At 36.2% G+C, this 22,312-nt stretch overlaps 1 protein-coding gene and 1 long non-coding RNA gene across 2 annotated transcripts; both read right to left on the reverse strand.

The window, feature by feature from the left end:
• Positions 1–3,098: 3,098 nt before the first annotated feature.
• LOC128556307 (uncharacterized) lies at positions 3,099–6,018 on the reverse strand. Its single transcript, XR_008370557.1, has 2 exons — positions 5,808–6,018; positions 3,099–5,598 (listed from the first exon to the last, which is right to left on the reverse strand). It is a non-coding gene; the product is annotated as an uncharacterized LOC128556307 (long non-coding RNA).
• A 2,874-nt stretch (positions 6,019–8,892) lies between these two features.
• Positions 8,893–21,350, reverse strand: LOC123551480 (sorting nexin-12-like). Its single transcript, XM_045340452.2, has 4 exons — positions 21,151–21,350; positions 17,196–17,291; positions 12,903–13,027; positions 8,893–9,907 (listed from the first exon to the last, which is right to left on the reverse strand). Exons 1-4 carry the CDS (start codon positions 21,313–21,315, stop codon positions 9,802–9,804), a joined length of 492 nt encoding a protein of 163 aa, XP_045196387.1. The 5' UTR covers positions 21,316–21,350; the 3' UTR covers positions 8,893–9,801.
• Positions 21,351–22,312: the final 962 nt, after the last annotated feature.

A 22,312-nucleotide genomic window follows, 5' to 3' on the forward strand; every position in this document is an offset into this window, starting at 1 on the left:
AGCTTATCCTTTGATTTGACCCTGTGACCTAGTTTTTGACCCCAAATGACCAAGATTGGAACATGACCTAAAGATCATCAAGATTAACATTCTGATTAAGTTTCATGAAGATAAGTCATAAATATGGCCTCTACAGTGTTAACAAGCTTTTCATTTGATTTGACCTAGTGACCTAGTTTTTGACCCCACCTGACCCAGATTTGAACTTGACCTACAGATCATCAAGCTTAACATTCTGGCCAAGTTTCATTAAGATATGGTCATAAATGTGGCCTCTACAGTGTAAACTAGCTTTTCCTTTGATTTGACTTGGTGACCTAGTTTTTTTATCCTACATGACCCATATTCAAACTGGACCTTGAGATCATCAAGATTAACATTCTGACCAAGTTTCATGATAATACAGTCATAAATGTGACCTCTACAATGTTAACAAGCTTTTCCTTTGATTTGATCTGGTGACCTAGTTTTTGAACCCGGATGACCAAATATCAAACTCGTCCAAGACTTTATTGAGGGTAACATTCTGACCAAGTTTTATTAAGATTGGGCCCAAATTGTGACCTCTAGAGTGTTAACAAGTTTTTCCTTTGATTTGACCTGGTGACCTAGTTTTTGACCCCAGATGACCCAATATCGAATTCATCCAAGATTTTTTTGAGGGTAACGTTCTGACTAAGTTTCATTAAGATTGGGCCAAATATGTGACCTATAGAGTGTTAACAAGCTTTTCCTTTGATTTGACCTGGTGACCTAGTTTTTGACCTCAGATGACCCAATATAGATCTCGTCCAAGATTTTATTGAGGGTAACATTCTGACCAAGTTTCATTTAGATTGGGCCAAAATTGTGACCTCTAGAATGTTAAAAAGCTTTTCCTTTGATTTGACTGGTGACCTAGTTTCTGACCCCAGATGACCCAGTATCAAATTCAACTAAGATTTTATTGAGGGTAACATTCTGACCAAGTTTCATTAAGACTGGGCCAAAATTGTGACCTCTAGTGTTAACAGTCAAATTGTTGACGAGGACGGCGGACACAGGGCGATCACAAAAGCTCACCTTGAGCTAAAAACCTTATATATTGTGCTGCTGTGTAATTGTGAGTAAATGTATAAGAATCAGGCTCAGATCCAGGGCTGGAAAGTGGGTGCCCATGCCCCCACCCTCCCCAGTTTGCTGACAAGTGACATATACTTACCAAAGTTGCACCCAACTATTTTGGCTAAGGATTAATATTTTCTCAAAATTTATACCCAGAAGTGCACCAGAGGCAGGCCTCCATTTCATACCTATTATTTCAAAATTTTCCAGGAGGAGAACACACCATTTCATACCTGTATTTCAAAAATTTCCAGGGGGACAGCCCTCTGACCCCCCTAAAATGACAGGGATACCTCCTCCCATACCTCAAAATATAGACCAAAAAATGCATCCAGAGCCCACTATTTCATACGTGTTTCAAAACTTTCCAGGGCGACAGCCCCTGAACCCCCTAAAATGACTGCGATACCTCTTCCCATACTTAAAAATTTAGACCAGAAAATGCACCAGAGCCCACCATTTCATACCTGTGTTTCAAAGTTTTTCAGAGCCCCCTGACCCCTCTTAAATGACTGGGCTACCTCTTCCCATATCTAAAAATTAAGACCAAAAAAAGCACGAGCCCACCATTTCATACCTGTATTGCAAAATTTTCGAGGGGGAGTGCCCCCTGACCACCCTAAAATGACTGGGATACCTCCTCCCATACCTCAAAATTTAGACAAAAAAATGCACCAGAGCCCCACCATTTCATACCTGTATTTCAATATTTTCCACAGGACAGCCCCTTGACCCCCACCCCTAAAGAGTGTAGTACCCCTCCAGTACTTCGGAACTTAGACATTGTATCAAAAACATTCAGGGAGAGACCCAACTCATCCCTCCCCCAACTTGGACAGAGCCCCCCCCCCCCCCCTCCCATACCTACCCTTCTTGGCGCTATGCACTTAGCCGGTGAGGTGCGCCAGTGATGCTTTTGTTCTAAAACTGGCGTGTTTGTTCTCATAAGTTCCTACTATTTATCATCAGATTCCTACTTTTTAGGTCAGAGGCTCCTACTTTTTCATCAAAGGTCACTTGAAAGCCTGTAAATGGACAAAAAGTTTCGTGAAATTCAATTCAAAAACACGATTTTTAATGTTCATCTTTTTCTATCACTTGACCTAGATTTTATGTCGAGTAAACTTGGCTTTATAATAACCACTGACGTCATTAAGACAAAGGTAGAAAATATGACCTAGTGCAATAGTAAATTTTCTGGAGCATCAAAACTGATTTTTCATGATCTGAATTATTTTGACAGTAGATGACCGAACTTTAATCTGAGCTAGATTTCATAAAGAAAAACCTATTGTCCATACAGATATAACAGATGATAAAGTAGATACTGAAAACATGGCTTCTACAGTGTTAACAATCCATGTTTTGACTCGACCTTCATTTCGTAACTATTCACATTCTAAGTTTCAAGATCAGTTACAAAATATGACATAAGTGTGTAAAAACGATTGTTCTATGATCTGACCTTGTGACCTAGTTTTTCACTCAGATTTATTGATCAAATTTCACAATTGGGCCAAAATTGTGGGATCTAGATGGTTCATACTGAAATTACTAACAACTGACAACAGACACAAGGCCATCGCAAGAGCTCAGGTTGAGCACTATGTGCTCAGTCGAGCTAAAACAAGAGGGCCATTAAGGTCTTGTATTGCTCAACTTTCAGTTTATATCCAAGATGACCTAGTATCCAATCTGACAGTCACCCAACTTCCATTAAAACATACATTCTGACATGCTTTAAACCAGGCGGATCATGATAACCAAGTTTTATCTATGATTTGACATACCGACCTTGCCTTTGACCCTACATGACCAAGTTTAAAACTTGACCTGGATTTTGTACACATTATGCCATTATGACCTACTTTTTACCTTTAAGTTAGTTGACTCGGTTTCATACTTAAAACAGATTTTATATCGAACATTTGATTTTATGAGTACAAACATTATTGGTTTCATAAAGATAAGGTAGAAACAAGACAAAAACTGTAGAATTTAAGAATATGTTTATTTACAACATACATGGTAAAATTTGTTACTATCACTTTAAAGCTTTTGTTCGCGTTTTATTTTGCTGAAGTCGAGTTCTTGTATTTAACAAGACGAGCAAGACATATTGACCATATACCATTTTGATCTTAGGTAACATGTCAGTCTTAAATTTTACAATAATTTTCAGATAAACATTATAATTTACTCACAAAACATGGTCCCTAGTTTACTTACTGCTAACTTCAGAAACATTACACTATTTCATACCTGTATAGGACACAAGAATATTTTTTACATTTAGTAATGCATTCCATAATAGGCAGATTATTTGTGGCTTTGCATATTAAATTTTCATATGAACCTGCACAAAAAGTGGTTTTTAAAAAAAATTTTTTCACAATTTATCAATTTAACTAATGTAAGTTTCTTTATCTTCATTTTTTTCCTTCTGCTTTTGATTATGGTAAGGACACCAAATGAACATTTTGTATGCACCAACAGTAAGATGACTATATACAAAAGTGGTCTCCCAACACTACTCAAACACTCCCCCTACCCCCCAGATACAGTCAGTATCAATAATAGTCTAAATTCCATAACAAGAGATCTGTCTGCATCATACAAGCAACAGTGACATAAATACTCTGTCAATAAAAAAAGGCTTAATAAAACCCTCTGCAATCATTATCATAAAATTTTGCCAATCATTGTCTTGAATGTTTTTTGTAACTTGTTTTCCAAATACAACTATATTTTGGACTTACCCAGATATAGTGAGTGATATTCATTTTTGAGCCCAATATGACTGTATCGACTTAACCTGCTATACTTGAATACACAAACACCAAACATAATGCTGTCTTAGGAACATGCGGACAGCTGTTCAAAATCTTTCATTTTTGGTAATTTATTTTTACCTTTATTTCATCATTTCTATATGCATTTTACTGATCCCCAACTAATGATTCAATCAAAAACTCTTGTCTACACACAGCAGAAATAACAACTGAAGTTGACATGTTCCTCTTTTTCTGTTAGTGTTTTGTGTCTAACCAACACAGTGCAGGTTATATGGTGCCCAACAGGATTAAATATTTTGGTTCCACATCTCATTTACATCAGAATATTAAGTTATGGAACTAAAATTTGTATGCCTGCTGGAATCACAGACATAAAGCCTGACCAAGTGTTCAGACGCTACCAGTTACCGCATGCAATGGTTCAACCGTGGTTCAAATTCTTTTTATACACACCTTGTCCCAGAACCAAACCCTTTGATGACAAGAGTTTTCTGAATAACAACGTTCTGCTTGAGTGTTATGCAACAAATACGCTACAAAATATACACATTTAAACTGAGTATTGCATCACTGAAAACACGAAAACTTATCAACATCAAAAGCCTATATAAAGAGGAGTAAAACAAAGTTCACTATAAGTACACATTACTTTTTAATTTATAAATTTGGCTCATAAACAATTGCACACTCACACATATGAAGATATTTTCACTAACATTCAAATCACAGACAAATCAACATTACTTCAATCAACAACAAAGTAACTATAAATAATTTAGTAAAACAATTTGAATTAATAAATTTACTATCAGAGTTTGTATCAACATACATCTCACTGTTTCAATACAAATGTAATAGTTTTTTTTACCAATATTAAGTTAGATTTTATCAACAATTTGACATGTAACTCAGGTTAACATATTTTCTACCTGCAACACTAGAGTTACACATTACATATAACTCAAGTTAACACATTTTCTACCTGCAACACTAAGGTTAAACGTTACATGTAACTCAAGTTAACACATTTTCTACCTGCAAGACTAGAGTTAAAATGTTTTACCATGCAGGATATTACCAAAGACCATAACTTTCATCTAGAATTCAGTGAAAACACAAAAACACTTGCGTGATAAATAGATGAATTCAATGTTTTGTTTGTGTAATTTTATTCAATGTTGCCATAATGTCAATTTTTTTAAAAGCAAAACCTCGCATTTGACAAACTGTTTTAATAATTCTGATTTACTTGTTAATATATACGAGGTACATCGAGTGTTTGTATTATACAATAAACACTCGGAGTCAAAATTTTTCTAACCAGATAACTGTTTGTATCAAAATGGCACAAATTATAATAATATCTTTAACTTATATTCTCAATCGGACATCTTTCAAGCAATTCTGGCATTCAACACCCATCTAACATTGAATTTAATCATACAAAATATTCATATATATATGTACATGCAAGTTTGTTCCAGGTGACTTTTTTTAAAAATAACTCATTTTATCACAGAACAATTTCATATCTAGTTATGTTTTCAAATAAATGCATATCTTAATTCAATTATCTTTTTTTCACACAGGAATTTAGAGTAACAAGAGTCATTAAGCAGACAATATTCCTTGCAGACTGAAGTAATTTACAAACAAAAGATTTCCAAGAAAGAATAGTGTATTACAGTGTACATTAACCCTTAGCCTGCTGGCGGCAGATGATTCTGCCTTTGCGACCAGTGCAGACCAAGATCAGCCTGCACATCCATGCAGTCTGATCATGGTCTGCACTGTTCGCTATTCAGTCAGTAAATTTTCTGTGAAAACCCCTTTGAGTAATCAGTGGTACTGTCCAAATTGAAAGATGGGCCAGTCCATTATAGAAATATAGCAGGGTAAGGGTTAAACACCGGTCCCTTAAACATGCATGATGTGATATTTTGTATTTCAAGCTGCCTGACAGTGGACAAATACCCTTAATCAGAGTTTATTTTCCAATATCTATTTTTGATTACAAACTGAGCCAATTCCCCACCATCTTTTGTACCATCATGTGTGGAGTAGTTTTCATATTAAGGTAGTAGAGGTGTAATAGCAATGTTTACAAAATGGCATTTGCATGGTAATTCTTAAAGATGACGTGTTTGCACTGAATTGAAATTTTAACAACTTGTACCATGCCGTTTTTTCTAAATTTTGTATAACTTGTGGTATCTCCTCTAGCTCAAGTAGAGAAAAATTTCTAAGTGATGGCGCTATATAAAATGTTGCAGAGAATCATTTACCATAATTTAATAAAAGAATCATCAAACTATTGTTAAACAATTATTAAACACAAATAAAATGTGGATATCATTTTATATAGTGTTCCTCAAGTAAACGGATTTAATGATACAGAATTTAATTTCAACGGTTGAAAAATATAATAGGTCGAATCCTTTGTTCTGTTTGAATTTTGCTTACTTCATTCAAAAATTACCTTGGGACAGATGTAAAACCTACCTAAATTTCTTCCACAATATGTAAACTAAAGAATGGAAGCAAAATAGAGAACTTTTACCACATGTAACTCAATATTTTTACAGATGTGTAACTCTACCCCTTCTGTTTAAGTAGTAAATTCACTTTGAACAGCAAGAAATCGCTTAGCAAATGTTTTTTTTTCATTTTTGTACAATAAATCTATCATTAGTCTTGAAAGAAGTAAAAACTTACTAGAAAAAATCGAAAATAAGGGGAAAAAAAATTTGGTCCCAGTAGGGCTTGAACCTACGCCCCCCTGAGAATTGCAGTAAATGTGGGTTTATGGTAGGAATTGAATACTCTTCAAAAAGGAGGTACTCTATTACACATCTACTACCTTAAAGCGTAATGAAAGATTGCTGATGAACATGTTCCATCCAAAATATATCAAATACACTTTAAATCAGGACAACCGTGTAACATATGCCCCCTGAAAATTCTTGATAGAATAAATTATATTAAAAAATGTGCAAACTAAAAAAAATGATCAATCATGAAAGTCCCCCGACAATATGAGCAGGTCTACATCTTCTTGATGATGGATACAAAGAAAACTGTAGCTGCAGGAGTCCAGTGTGCAAGATACAGATATAGTTCTAATATTACTTAGTCAAAAAAGGGGACATAATTCAAGAAATAATAAGAGGACATGAAAAAGTCATGAAAATAAGCGAATGCCCACTTCATGTTCATGATGTGTGACAAGTTTCATCTGAACAGAATGAAAACTGTAGGAGTTGACTACACATGAAATAGTGATGAGCGGACTGTACAAACACTATATGCTTCCCAGGTCTTCGAAACCAGGCATAAACAAGAGCACCGCCTTGCGGGTGCTGACGCTCATCTGATTTTTTTTTGTATAATAGAAATATTGTCCTACCCATGATTTTCTAAGTCTAAAAAGGGCCATCATTCTTGCAAAAAGCAGGATAGAGTTATGTTTCTTGATGTACAGTGTCCACTTATGATTGTGAAAAACTGTTGCAAGTTTTAAAGCAATAGCTTTGATAGTTTATGAGAAAAGTTGCCTTAAACATAATACTCACCCAAGAAAATGATTTTCTAAGTCCAAAGGGGCAATAATTATTGCAAAAAGCAGGATGGAGTTATGTTGCTTGCTGTACAGGGTCAGCTTATGATGGTGAACAAGTGTTGCAAGTTTCAAAGCAATAGCTTTGATAGTTTAAGAGAAAAAGTTGACCTAAACATAAAACTTAACCAAGAAATCTGATATTTTCTAAGTCCAAAGGGGCCTAAATCTTGCAAAAAGAGGATGAGTTATGTTTCTTGCTGTACGGTCAGCTTATGATGGTGAACAAGTGTTGCAAGTTTTAAAGCAATAGCTTTGATAGTTTAGGATAAAAGCTGACCTAAACATAAAACTTAACAAGAAAACTGATTTTTAAGTCCAAAGGGCAATAATTCTTGCAAAAAGCAAGATGGAGTTATGTTCTTGATGTACAGGGTCTGCTTATGATGGTGAACAAGTATTCCAAGTTTCAAAGCAATAGCTTTGATAGTTTAGGAGAAAAGTTGACCTAAACATAAAACTTAACCAAGAAATCTGATATTTTCTAAGTACAAAAGGGGCCATAAATCTTGCAAAAAGCAAGATGGAGTTATGTTCTTGCTATACAGGGTCAGCTTATGATGGTGAACAAGTCTTCCAAGTTTCAAAGCAATAGCTTGATAGTTTAGGAGAAAAGCTGACCTAAACATAAAACTTAACCAGGCAACGCCGACGCAGACGCCGACGCCGACGCCGACGCCGACAACCGCTCAAGTGATGACAATAACTCATCATTTTTTTTCAAAAAATCAGATGAGCTAAAAACTGTGTATCTGAAATGGGGCTTACATTAAGTATCAAAATTGAAACAAAACAGTTGATAATGCCACAACATTAAAGAACGCTAAAGTAATATTACTACACAAGTTTGGAGAAGATAAATAGAGGACAGTACTGTAAGTGCAAGATCAGGTAGGACCTTCAAGGCTGCATCAGACCAAGACTGGTAATGATTCATGTTAAGTTTTTTTTAAAGGTTTTCCTTATTTAGCTCTTGCAGCTACTTAATTAGTCTGGCAGAACTGTTTGAACAAATCTGAGAGAGTACCTTAGAAGAGTGCTATAGACCAAGTTTGCTGACACTCCATCAAGTGGTTCATGACTGAAAGACATACAATTTGAATAAATATTCGAGATCTTATGAGGATACTACAGACCAAGTTTGGTAGAAAATCCACTGCACCACTACTGGTTCCACTGGAATAGCTTTAAGCATGTGTACAGTGACACTGCACCACTACTGGTTCCACTGGAATAGCTTTAAGCATGTGTACAGTGACAGGAATGACTTCCTTGTACTCCGACAGTACCTGATTGGGCTGAATATTTTGAATTTGAATTCACAAACATTAATTTTTTATTATTTTGAGGGTAATTGAAAGACACAACATGCACTAATATTATAAATACAGAGATTTTATTTGTTATTTGTCTTTTAAACAAGTTTTGACCTTAGGTCACCATTATCTTGAAAATAAAAAAATGCCTACATGACCCATTTTTTCCAACATAATTCAGAAAAGAATCCAAAAATTTATTTTCTCTGTCTTAAGAATATATGTACATTTCTATATTTGTGCTGTAAAAATGTATGTCTTTGCTTCATTTACGAATCTGTTTGTTAAGAATTCCTGATTATTTTTATTTATTATTCTTCTGCATTTAAAATAATTGTTCATCTGTGAAATATATATGGTCTTTATCATATTAAATCAATATTGATGGTTTAAAATCTGCTTATGTCACATAAGCAAAGATTACAGTCCCATCTGATACTACAGCTAACTGCAAAAAAAGAAACCTTTCTCTTTTACCAAGTACAATTTATACACTAAACAGCAGCGTAAATATATTACTATATTAAACACAAGTTTGTACAAATTATATCTTAAACTGCATGTACCATCACACTAAGATATAAAATATTGCTTCAAACAAACAAATTTCGCAGTTCACTGGTGAGTAAGGATGCTGTAACATCAACTGCATGTTTTTCGCACTTGAAATTGCTGTTACTGTTAACAATATGTTGGCTGTATGTTGCAAACATTCTATAAAAACATACCAACTGCAATTTTTATTAAAAGCAAACATTTTACAGTAGTGCTATGACAGTAAAATATATTGACAGCAAAAAATACACAATGATACCATAACTAAGTAAAAAGCATTATCCATAGTAACATTTATCTACCAATTATTAACAAAACTGTTTGAAATATGAGGTCAGCAATTTTGTGTGTCTGTGTGAAAAAGATGCATTACACATTAAAAAAAGTCCAAATATAGAAATGAAGTGATTTGGAATCAAGTTGTTCTGATTTTTCCTGGTACATAATTTTTGTCTATAACTGGTTCTTGTAAAAACATATGTAGACATTTTTCATTCTGTGCCAATGGATGTCCGGCAACTCTGAAATATAAATATAACATACATGTTATAACCTAAAACCCCCACTAAACAACAATCTAGCATTCAATCCATTTTTATGAACCCTTCATGAAGTAAAACTGTTATGCTTGCTGTCTGTTCATCTGTCTGTATGTCAGTAAACTATTTTGTTTCCAATAAATAAGTTTATAACTAGAGAATGTTAGGAATAACAATTGTCAAACTTCATAGGACGATTGTCTGTGGTTAGTAGGTGAACTCTACTGGTTTGTAGTTCAGTTTTAGGTGAAAGGTCACTGTGACAAGGACACTGATAAATGCTTCGACTTACACTTGTCAAACTTCTACCTAGAGTGATTGCCTTTGACCAGCAGATACTCCCTACTGTTTTGAGGATCAGCAGATAAAAGATGAAGGTCAGAGTGACCTTGACATAGAAAACTAGACTTTGTGTCCGTAGGATACTGATGCCCTCACAGAATGCACCATCTAAATAGCATCTTAATATGATGGACTGCAGATGGCAGTTATAGCCTGGATAAGAATTTACACGGACGCACGCAGACAGTGCGATTTTAATATGCCCATAGCAAGAAAATCAATCGAAATTAGCGGTTCATGAGAAGATGTTGACTTCAAGGTTTTTTATTTCTAGCTCTGGCTGAACACCGCCCTAAAAGGGGCCAAACAAACCATCTGACAAAATTTTAGAAAGGTCTATACAAAGATACTACAGATCAAGTTTGGGTAAAATCCATCAAGTTGTTCATAAGACAGATGTTTAAAGGTTTCTTTCTATTTTCAGCTCTTGCGGCCCCTAAAACTGCCAAATCAAACCATTTGAACAAGCCTTAGAAAGGTTCATGCCAGGTTGCTACAGACTAAATTAGGTGTAAATATGACCACTATTTTCAGATGGGGGATGTTTAAGGTTGTTAGTTTTGGATTTCAACAGTATGTCAGTTATGTAACAGTGGGCAGTTAACCTAACCAGTCTTCCTGGATTCTGTACAAGTACAAACCTGTTCTCAGCAAGTAAACTGCCAACTTCCCCACTTGAATCGGAGGTGGGGGACTAATGATATCAGACACTATGTCTTTTAGATGTTTAAGTAATACTACTGTTTGTTTGTTTTGTGTTCTTGGATTCTGTACTAGTACAAACTGCATGTTAACTGCTAACTCCTCACATGAATCAGAGGTGGAGGATGAATGATTTTAGACACAATGTCTTTTATAAAATCGTCACAAAAGCAAGCATACACCTCGCCTGCGGATCAAACTCATCACTCCATGATTTATGTAGATCTGCACTCTCAGAGTTAAGCTTAGAGGGCGGGCTATTAAGCTCAGCTTAGCTCACACCAAAGCCTTGGTTAGGAAAGCAAATAAACACCATACATTCATTAAGTCAGTATCTGTGCTAGATTTCCAAATGTTGCAACTGGCATGCCGAGAAGTTTGTTCAGAAAAAAATTCACTGTAATAATTCGAAGTGAATGTCTGCATAAAAACATTTTAATGATAATTCTACATAGCATCAGTAGTGACAAAAAACAACAAGAGGGTCACTGACCCTAAAGCGCTCACCTGAGTATAAGGATTTAAGTGTAATGATGATACAAGTATTGATAGGTTTCTTCTATGTTAGCCATCACACACATTCTTTAGCCTAGGGCAATAGTTAGACACTACAACTCTGACATCACACACCAAAATTCAAGGCTCTAGCTATTATTGATTCAGAGAAGATGCATGTGGTCCAAGTTTGAAGCCTGTATCTTCATACATGTGAAAGTGGGTCACTAGGTCAATGTCAAAGTTTATTTCGGTACACAAACCTATGCATGTGGTCCAAATTTGAAGGCTGTAGCTTGAGAAATGTGGAAGTAGGTCACTAGGTCAAAATCAAGGTCAAATTTCATTTCGGAACACAAAACTACACAAATCTATGCATGTGGTCCAAATCTGAAGGCTGTAGCTACAGAAATGCGAAACAAGGTCACTAGGTCAAGATCAAGGTCAACTCATGTCAAGGTTCATCTAGCCAGTCAAAACTATACATGTGGTCCAAATTTGAATCTTGTAGGATACGGACAAGAAGGTTTTTAAAGTTTTTCCCTGTATAAGTCTATATAAACCATGTGACCCCCAGGGCGGGGCCATATTTGACCCTAGGGGGATAATTTGAACAAACTTGGTAAAGAACCACTAGATGATGCTACATTACAAATATCAATGCCCTAGGCTTTGTGGTTTTGGACAAGAAGATTTTTAAAGTTTTCCCTATATAAGTCTATGTAAACCATGTGACCTCCAGGGCGGGGCCATATTTGACCCTAGGAGAATAATTTGGATAACCTTAGTAGAGAACCACTAGATGATGTCACATACAAAATATCAAAGCCCTAGGCCCTGTGGTTTCGGACAAAAAGATTTTCAAAGTTTATCCCTATTAAAGTCTATACATGTATAAACCATGTGACCACCGGGGCGGGGCCATATTTGACCCTGGTAGAGGACACTAGATGATTCTACATACCAAATATCAAAGCCCTAGGCCCTGTGCTTTTGGACAAGAAGATTTTCAGGTCAGCAGTTTCACACAAGAAGATTTTTAAAGTTTCCACTATATACTTAATATAGGGAAAAGTGACCACCCCCTCTGGCGGCCATGTTTTTTTATGCATGCACGACGGACACAGCGTGATCACAATACATCACCTTTGTGCTCAGGTGAGCTCACAATCATTAATTAACTATTTTATACACATGCAATTCCTGCTTGCAATATTTGCTGCTATAAATAATGAAATCTTACCAATGCTGTTTTTTATGTCTTTGGTACCAAAAAGACTTGGTGTTAAAATGATCAGTTGCCTGTAGGGTGTATATCACATTTACTGAAGGTGCCACTTGGGTAGTATATTGTTTGTTTCATACCCTTACAGTAACACTGTCAGACTGTTAAAATACTATAATTACGTGCAGCTTATGTTCAATCAATTCAACTTACTTATTGACAAAACATTCCAATCCTTTCCGCCTTTCCTCAATAAATTCATCCTCAAATATACCATCGTCCCCTCGGAATGGCAGCTGTCTTTTTAAAGCCTTACCAGGCAAAGGAGGTACCACTATCTGTAATTGATAATCTGTAGTCAACCTTACATAAAATGTATCTAAAAAGTATTATGCCAACTAATCATCAAATAGAACAGTTTAATAATTTCTCCCTTATTTGTGTACAAAAAACTTGCGGTGGAGATGAACATGGCGGTGGACATGAAAATGTCAGCAGAAGTGTGATTTTCCATAGAAGCCCACTTTGAAAAATTGACTGGATGACAATTATTTTTAAATCCATCTAACTAAAATCAAGCACACAACAACATATTTTTTACTAGCTCAATTTCTTTTGGAAAAAAAATAATGTCTTGAAAAAAATGGTTACATAAAATTCTACATCGTAGAACAATATTTGTGTAAAATATGCAGACCTACTTTATAAAGGAATAATATATAATTATCATATGGCAGCGTGTGTGACACTGATACTGTCAACCCGAGGGCAGAATATCACCAGAGGCGAAAGCCGAGTGGCGACATTCTGTTTCGAGGGTTGACAATATCAATGTCACACACGCTGCCATATGATAATTATTTTATAATACCGAACAAAATTTTGGACATAAAAATGTTTTTAATTAATTTAATTTAACAGTTTCGTCTTTAGTGCGGTAATCACCTGTGTACACATTGAATAGTGACGTCTCTAATATAATTTTTATGTGTACAAGGGAGGCAATCATAGATTCATACGGCTAAAAAATTGAAGCAGTTAATTGCCCTTATATGACAGTCAAAATATAAGCGCGGTCACATGACCTGACAGTCACTTTCGCTTGGTCACGTGTCAAAATGTTGAAAATGTTTTTGATAGTCAAAATATCTCTTTCTCGGGTAATGGGATTTTATCATTGTAGACAAAAGAGAGGTATAATAACAAGAGGGTCATGATGACCCTGGATCGCTCACCTGAGTAATATGAGCTACATGTTTCAAATGTCAAACTGATGATTTTTAGTAATTTGTTGGAAGATTTTGCGATGTACAATCAAGTAACCCCTGGGGGGGGGGGGGGGAATTTTACCCCGGGGATCATGATTTGAACAAAGTTTGTAGAAGTCTACTAGACAATGTTACATATCAAATATCTAAGATCTAGATTAATTTAGAAATTTTCTATGAATCAAGTTAACCCCTGGGGGCGGGCAATACCCCTGGGATATTGAACAAATTTTGTAGAAGTCTACTAGGCAATGCTACATGTCAAATATCTAAGATCTAGGCTTCTGGTTTATTTTTAGAAATTTAGAAGATTTTCTATGTATAATCAAGTAACCCCTATGGGGCGGGGTCATGATTTGAACAAATTTTGTAGAAGTCTACTAGGCAATGCTACATGTCAAATATCTAAGATCTAGGCCTTCTGGTTTATTTTTAGAAATTTTTTGAAGATTTTCTATGTAAATCAAGTAACCCCTGGGGCGATGGCAATTTTGACCGGTCATGATTTGAATAAATTTTGTAGAGGTCACTAGGCAATGCAACATGTAAATATCTAAGCTCTAGGCCTTCTGGTTTATTTTTAAAAAATTTTGAAGATTTTCCTATGTACAATCAAGTGAACCCCCAATGGCGGGGTTCATGATTTGAACAAAGTTTGTAGAGTCACTAGCAATGCTAATGTAAATATCTAAGCCTAGGCCTTCTGGTTTATTTTTACAAAAAATTGAAGATTTTCCTATGTAAAATCAAGTAACCCCTGGGGCGGGCCAATTAGACCCTGGGGTCAAGATTTGAACAAAGTTTGTAGAAGTCTACTAGGCAATGTACATATCAAATATCTAAGACCTAGGCCTTCTGGTTTATTTTTAGCAAATTTATGAAGATTTCCCTTATGTACAATCAAGTAACCCCTGGGGCTGGGTCAATTAGACCCTTGGGGGTCAAGAATTGAACAAAGTTTGTAGAGGTCCACTAGGCAATGCTACATGTCAAATATCTAAGCTCTAGGCCTTCTGGTTTATTTTTAGAAATATTTTGAAGATTTTCTATGTAACAATCAAGTAACCCCATGGGCGTGGTCAATTTGACCCCGGGTCATGATTTGAAGTAAATTTTGTAGAAGTCTACTAGGCAATGCTACATGTCAAATATCTAAGATCTAGGCCTTCTGGTTTATTTTTAGAATTTTTTTTAAAGATTTTCCTATGTAAAATCAAGTGACCCCTGGGGCGGGGTCAATTTTGACACTGGGGGTCATGATTTGAACAAATTTTGTAGAGGTCCACTAGACAATGCTACATGTCAAATATCTAAGCTCTAGGCCTTCTGGTTTATTTTTAGAATTTTTTTGAAGATTTTCCTATGTAAAATCAAATGACCCCTGGGGTCATGATTTGAATAATTTTGTAGAGGTCCACTAGGCAATGCTACATGTCAAATATCTAAGCTCTAGGCCTTCTGGTTTATTTTTTTAATTTTTGGAAGATTTTCCTATAGAAATCTATGTAAAATCAAGTGACCCCTGGGGCGGGGTCAATTTTGACCCCGGGGTCATGATTTGAACAACTTTAGTAGAGGTCCACTAGGCAATGCTACATATCAAATATCTAAGCTCTAGGGCTTCTGGTTTTTGAGAAGAAGATTTTTTAAGATTTTCCTATGTAAAATCAAGTGACCCCTCGGGCGGGGTCAATTTTGACCCGGGGGTCATGATTTGAATAAACTTGGTAGAGGTCCACTAGGCAATGCTTCACACCAAATATCTAAGCTCTCGGCTTCTGGTTTTTGAGAAGAAGATTTTTAAAGTTTTTCCTTTCGGTTGCCATGGCAACCAGAGTTCTGCATGGAATTCAATTCTTTGAACAATTTTTGTAGAGCTTCACCCAAGGAACATTCCTGTGAAGTTTGGATGAAATTGGCCTAGCGGTTTATGAGATGTCGTTTAAAGTAAAAGTTTACGGACGCCGGACGGTGAGTGATTTGAATAATTTTGTAGAGGTCCACTAGGCAATGCTACATGTCAAATATCTAAGCTCTAGGCCTTCTGGTTTATTTTTTAAATTTTTTTGAAGATTTTCCTATAGAAATCTATGTAAAATCAAGTGACCCCTGGGGCGGGGTCAATTTTGAACCCGGAGTCATGATTTGAACAACTTTAGTAGAGGTCCACTAGGCAATGCTACATGCCAATATCTAAGCTCTAGGGCTTCTGGTTTTTGAGAAGATTTTTTAAGATTTCCCTATGTAAAATCAAGTGACCCCTGGGGGGGGGGGGGGGGGGGGGGGGGGGGGGCCAATTTTGACCCCGGGGTCATGATTTGAATAAACTTGGTAGAGGTCCACTAGGCAATGCTTCACACCAAATATCTAAGCTCTCGGCTTCTGGTTTTTGAGAGGAAGATTTTTAAAGTTTTTCCTTTCGGTTGCCATGGCAACCAGAGTTCTGCATGGAATTCAATTCTTTGAACAATTTTTGTAGAGCTTCACCCAAGGAACATTCCTGTGAAGTTTGGATGAAATTGGACAAGCGGTTTATGAGGAGATGTTGTTTAAAGTAAAAGTTTTAGGACACCGGACAGTGAGTGATCAGAATAGCTCACCCTGAGCCTTTGGCTCTGGTGAGCTAAAAACAGTTATGAAGTGTTGAAAGTTTGGAACATAAGAGCACATTTGTAATAAATACCAAAATTTTATTACAACATGGCAACAAGGCCTAAAGATGCTCATCTGACCTTGACCTTCTGACCTTAAATATACCTAATGACATATTGTATCAATTAATGCAATCTAGTATGAAAAATATTCAGCATGAAACTGATACAGTCAAACCTATATCAAGCAACCAGACAAGGAAGCGAGACAATCTGGCTGCTGAAGACAGGTGACTGCTTCAGATGAGTTGAAATATGAACAGACAAAAGAGGTTCATACAAGTATGCTACAGACCAAGTCTAGTGAAGATCCAACTACTGGTTCAACAAGATATATTTAAAGTTGTTTTTTGCTATTTCTAGGTCTGGAGGCCCCTAAAAGGAGCCAAGAGTTATCATTTAAACAAATTGAAAGAGAGGTCCAAGCCAGGATGCTGCAAACCAATTAAAATTATTTGGTGGTATTCTGACTATTACCTGTTTCATAGGATATGTTTAAGTAAAAATACTGATGAAGGCCGATGGACATCAAACTATCCACTTACATTATTAGCATGATAAAAGAGCTATAAACAGCAACCCCATACCTTACTGTCTCGCTCTAATTCATTTCTTAGCCATTCAAAATCACTGTATCTTCGACGAACACTTGATTCTTTGACTTTAAATACTGGTAAATTTGTCTGAAAGATACAATGAAGAATGTCAAGTGTCATGGAAAAGTAACTCTATGAAATTACGAATTTTAAAATTATTTGTGCTAGAGTTTTTTTTTTTGACTGGATCTATTCATTGCTATTGAACATATATGGAAAATAATTCCTGGATTATCCAGGATATATCTAAGTAAAGTCTAAAGACATGTGTATTCTGAAAGGACTATTGGATTACCTTACATTACTAAATATATATGGAATAGGTTTAGATGAAAACAATTTTCCATGTAAACTTTTTGCAAGACAATATTTCTTCTAAAACTGATTCTATAAATATACAGTGTTTGTGTTTACACAACATCTGGAATAGACCAACAATGTTGCACAGCCTGATACGCAATACATACAGTTTATGTTTCTAATTCTATATCCCAATAGGACTGCTAGCACATTTTTATGCAATCTCGCCAAGCAAAAGTATGTTAACACAGAAAATGATGTCAGACAACCTTCAGCCTTTTCCGGAAGTAAAGAAAATGAAAGTAAACAGGCTAAACTTGAAAACAAAAGTCGCATTTGCACTGGTCTATAGTCAGGGGTTACCCCGTCTAAATATATGCGCATCATGGACTTCTTTCTTTTTTTGTTATTTGGGAGTCAATTTTCAGTACTTTCTAACGATTTGAAAATACCTGAGCTTTAGCACAACATGTCAGCTTTTCGTTTGTTTGATTTGGGTTTTATGCCGTTTTTCAACAGTATTTCAGTCATATAACGGCAGGCAGTTAACCTTACCAGTGTTCCTGGATTCTGTACCAGTACAAACCTGTTCTCCGCAAGTAACAGCCAAGTTCCCCACATGAATCAGAGGTGGAGGACTAATGATTTCAGACACAATGTCGTTTATCAAATAGTCACGGAGAACATACACCCCGCCCGACGATCAAACTCGCGACCCCATGATCCATAGACCAACGCTCTATCTACTGAGCTAAGTGGGTGGGTATGTCAGCTTTTCATCTACAAACAAATATTTAAACTCAATATAAACACAAATCCCACAGGGGTCTGTAATGGAGCAATGGTATATGGAGATTTTTGGAACTTCCTCAAATCATTCAGGTTGTTTTTGATGTTGTCTGAAAGTGTCAGCCTCAGATGTAAGATATTTCCATATTTAACAGCTGCAGACCTAGACATTTTAGAAATATTTTCAAAATGAATTCTGTGTAATAAAATGCTGATTCTACAGAAGCATAAAAGGGCCATCAGACACCAATATGTTTTACTATGTTACGGCAATGATTTCCTTAAATGCGTATTTATCGCTATTATTGCTTCAAATGTCTGTTTTCACACAATCGTGTTTAAATTTATAAACATTCATGTCTGTAACAACATCAAAATCTGGTAATCAAGAGCCCCGCTTGGTTCAAACGTCTCACTGGTAGGTGGTGACTCCAGAAAATTTTCATGCGGTTATAGTACCATGTCTAACTCTAATGAGTTTGGTATGCACATCAGTGCTCCAGCTAGCTATTTACAGCAGGGCGCATCGCCCGTTCCGAAATTCGTTCCGCCCTGTTGCCCCGCCAGGCACCCTGCCCGTTTACAACCATTCATTTCTTTTTTTTTTAGCCAAACTTCCCTTTTTTGCCTCAGTGATTATAATACACTGCTTTACTGCCCCCTTTTTATCGAGTGATACACGCCTTGGGGCATTGACATAATTAGCAAACAATTAAACAATTACCTGCTGTAATCGTGCCCGAGGCAGACCATGATATTTTAGACTGCTCCACTAGCATTAAAATCATTGAACCTTAGTGTTAAAACAGTTTGCAAACCAGTCTGAAATCATTATCATTTCGCGCCACCTGTCAAAGTGTACTTTCGTTTTCGGTAATATAGTCGTAAATACCCCTTTATACACAACTGAAACTTAAGTCCAGACAACAGACATTTATATGTAATTAATAAAAATCGATCACAATCAAATTTAAATAGGAAAATATTTTGATTTTATCGTTTTACAAGTTTTTGAAATCGAAAGTAAGTTGTCGTCTGCTATGTGAAATTGCCGATTTTTCATGAAGATTTCTTTGAAATTAGTTTACTAAGATGTAATGACAGGGTACACTTTAATGTCAGATACTGTGAAATGCTGTTAAACTGTCTTTGCATCATAATATTTTTTCAAAAATATTGTTTAAACTGGACATTCGAGGACTTTTAGAAAAAAGTGTAACCATCTCCGGATATAAAATTTTGGATACCCGGAATATGTCTATTACAAGTGCTAAACTTGCTTTTAGACTGTTGTAAGTTTAAAACTTTGCCCGATTTCATTTATTTAAGTGGAAGTTTAAACTTTATTTTCTGTATATAATATGTTACAGGTATAAATTTATAAATATCAAGTAGCCTACATGGAGAAGATGTGTACTGAAATTGTAACAAGTAAAATAGGCCTAAACACATAGATATTGTTATTCAGTATGCAATTACAAAGAAATGTTACAAGTTGAAAATCAATGCCAAGTAAAATACAAACAGCAGAATTTTTAGTTAATAAATAGGTGCATTAGAGATGACAGACATAGCCTATTAAAAGACCATACCTAAAGTGTGCCAAAAAACATGCCTAAATTATGCCAAATTCCATGCCTAAAGTATGTTAAAATGCACTGTATGCATGGACCAGTTATATTTTTTCCAGGGGGAGCACGGTCCCAGACCGACCACCACCCCAAAGTGCCCTTTTCAGTGCCAGCACCCTGCCCTTTTTTAATCCTAGCTGGAGCACTGCACATTCTTCAGGCAATCCTAGACCTGACAGGACCACAATAAGTTTAGCAGGTAGTACTTTTATTTTATTTACCATCCCTTTGTGAAACAATTAACAGAAGCTCTGTAGAGCTTTTGAGCTGCCCTTTTTTAAGAACATTTATAACCAATTATACCTTACTCCCAGCAATTTGTTGGTACCCATTTGCAGCTGGGTCAGCTGAGGCAATCGTGATAAAGTGCCTTGCCCAAAGAGCTATAAAAATAAATAGATTGGCAACTTGAAAGGCATATAGAGCAAATCTCGCCAACCTCCCGTGACAAAAAAACGAGATCTCGTTTACCGGAAGTGGCGCTTTCTCCATGCGCAATTTTGTAAGCGAAAGCATTTATCATCGGTAAAATAATTATCACCGTATGACCACGCTTCTTTCGATGGCAAAAAACCCCCGTGTACTTCGTGTCTTAAGACCATTTCGAATTAAACTAATTTTTGTTATAGAAGCTAACATGTATTTTAAATGTAGTTTTAAAGGTACAAATTGTAACTCCATGCTCGCCGATGTTTGTTTTTAGTAAGATAACGCCGAATCACGCTCGGACACGAGCTCACGCGAGATTACAGCCAGTTGCCATTCTGTGTATTTTATACTTCTTTGCCTTGCCTAAGGACACACCACAATTTGGGAGTAGCAAGGAAACGAACCTGGGCCTTTACCTCCATAGGAAAGTGTCTTAGCCCTCTCTTGACCAATGGGTACACACATCTGCCAATGCGTCCGCACATTTCATACATGGGGATTTAATATGTCCTAAAATAACTGACAGATGTCAACATATAAAAAATATGTTGTGTCTGGTCTTATTTTTATGACCAACTTCCAGACCAAAGTCAACTTCCTAGTCAAAGACCTGGGGAGGTGCAAGATTTTAACAAGTAACACTGTTCACTTCATTAAAAGGATTTTACAACAGATAGATAATGTCATAACTTTCAAATACTACATCAATTTTGGTAAAGTAAGAACATCCAAGAAATATTTTGCTTCATTTTCAGCACTTCCGGTTGTCTGTCACATTTGTTTTTATTTTTTCTTACCCGAATTCGGACTTCATAATCTGTGTAACGTTTCTTAGCAACACCATGTGTCTGTGGATCTAAAACATCTATCTCTAGAAAATTCGCTGGAGGAGAATACGCGTCCTCCAGTGTCTGTTTCTTCGGTTGAATTCTTGCCGTTGCAGTTTGTCCGGTGCCTGCCATTTCGCCTCCTACACAAGTATTGATGACGTTGTAATAACTGCGATAGATTTATGCGAAATGAATATCATTACACGAAAGGAAAATAAGTATCTAAATAAACGCGGGAGGAAAACAGACATTAGAGATATAACATATAAGAAATAATTTAAGGTGCTACCTATAAATGAAAAGCCATTAATGTCTTTGTTGGTCGTACAGCAGAATTAAACATGCTTTCTGTGCAAAATTCTGTCTTCTGCATCTACAGTACAGGTACGTGATGCTGAAAAATTTGACCACTAGGTTGAAGCTAGGTCAGTAGTTCAAATCCCTCTTTGTTTCATATAAAAAAACGACAAATTCAGGCCGTCTTTACTATCTATCTTCCGTAACCGTCGAACCCCTTGCGGGGACGTAGACGTTTTGCGCGTCAAAATCATAAAGAGAAAGAATATAGTGATAAAAATTTAGAGTGGAAGAAACTAAAAAAAAAAAATAACTTTGGTGAAATAAAAAGGTTAAAACTTGAGTTAGCACGATAACTAGGGGGAGACATGTTCAAGGCTGCAAACTGCGGCACTGAACTACTCTAGGGTAGGGAGGTGGGCGACACTTGGGGGAAGTTGGTTCCAATGTAGTCCAACCTGTTGCGTAATTATCACTTTCATTTCAGTTTGATATTATTATTATTCTGTGGACGGACCGTCAGGGGAGGTAACTAGAGTCACGGATTGGGATTAGTTCCAATGGTACACAGTTCTCGGAAAATAAGAGAACTTGTAATAGTCGGTGGTTGCAGTAATTAACCTATAACTTTGGGAATGGCCATAACGGACACATCGGGTCATTGGGGTAAGGTAATCTACAACTGGGATAGCAACCAGATCATGATGAATATTATAGAAGAGTGATAACCTAGAATCTATACGCCTTAAATCCAGCTGACGAAGGTTTAGGGAGTGTAGCATATCTGTTACACTGGATGTACGGCCGTAGTCAGTCTTGATCCAACGGGCGG

The sequence above is a fragment of the Mercenaria mercenaria genome, chromosome 4 (assembly GCF_021730395.1).
Source record: "Mercenaria mercenaria strain notata chromosome 4, MADL_Memer_1, whole genome shotgun sequence".
Classification (NCBI taxonomy): Eukaryota; Metazoa; Mollusca; class Bivalvia; order Venerida; family Veneridae; genus Mercenaria; species Mercenaria mercenaria.

Excerpts from the sequence above, each read along its gene's own strand:
- LOC123551480 (XM_045340452.2), bottom strand. The coding sequence starts at position 21,315 with ATGGCAGGCACCGGACAAACTGCAACGGCAAGAATTCAACCGAAGAAA. Across the intron at positions 17,292-21,150 it reads ATTATGAAGTCCGAATTCGG|ACAAATTTACCAGTATTTAA; the intron begins GTAAGAAAAAAT and ends TGTATCTTTCAG. Across the intron at positions 13,028-17,195 it reads AATTAGAGCGAGACAGTAAG|ATAGTGGTACCTCCTTTGCC; the intron begins GTATGGGGTTGC and ends TATCAATTACAG.